At 77.4% G+C, this 345-nt stretch overlaps 1 protein-coding gene across 6 annotated transcripts in view; it reads right to left on the bottom strand.

Moving 5' to 3' along the window:
- The window catches only part of AGFG1 (ArfGAP with FG repeats 1), a 38,008-nt gene extending 37,672 nt beyond the window's left edge, over positions 1-336 (bottom strand). For all 6 annotated transcript variants that reach the window (XM_010568303.1, XM_010568304.1, XM_010568305.1 and 3 more), the window contains exon 1: positions 110-336. In XM_010568303.1, the coding sequence (XP_010566605.1) occupies positions 110-276 (167 nt within the window). In that variant the 5' untranslated portion in view covers positions 277-336. The remainder of the gene's footprint in view (positions 1-109) is intronic.
- Positions 337-345: the final 9 nt, after the last annotated feature.

Here is a 345-nt window from a genome sequence, read left to right as displayed (position 1 = left end):
CGGAGGCCGGCCTGGGGCGGAGGTCGCCCCGCCGGCACCGGGGCCGCCCTCCCCCCTCCCGGGCCGGCCGGAGGGATGGGGCCGCAGGCCGCCCCCCGCCCGCACTCACAGGATGCCGGAGCAGGAGGTGCACACGAAGCTGCCCACCGTCATGTCGGTGTAGGTGGGGCCGCGCTGGTCGCAGTCGAAGCACTTGCGGTTGGGCGGGAGGCTGCTCATCTCCCGCAGCAGCTTCAGGTGCTTCTCCTCCTGCTTCCGCTTGGCGCTCGCGGCCATGGCCCCGCCGGCGAGGGGACCGCACGGCACGGCACGGCGCGGCGCCGGGCCCCGCTCACACCCCGGCGG

This window comes from Haliaeetus leucocephalus, unplaced genomic scaffold (genome assembly GCF_000737465.1).
Source record: "Haliaeetus leucocephalus isolate CR32 unplaced genomic scaffold, Haliaeetus_leucocephalus-4.0 Scaffold240, whole genome shotgun sequence".
NCBI lineage: Eukaryota > Metazoa > Chordata > Aves > Accipitriformes > Accipitridae > Haliaeetus > Haliaeetus leucocephalus.
The sequence above is the reverse complement of the archived record's forward strand: the minus strand, read 5'-3'. Positions and strand labels throughout refer to the sequence as shown.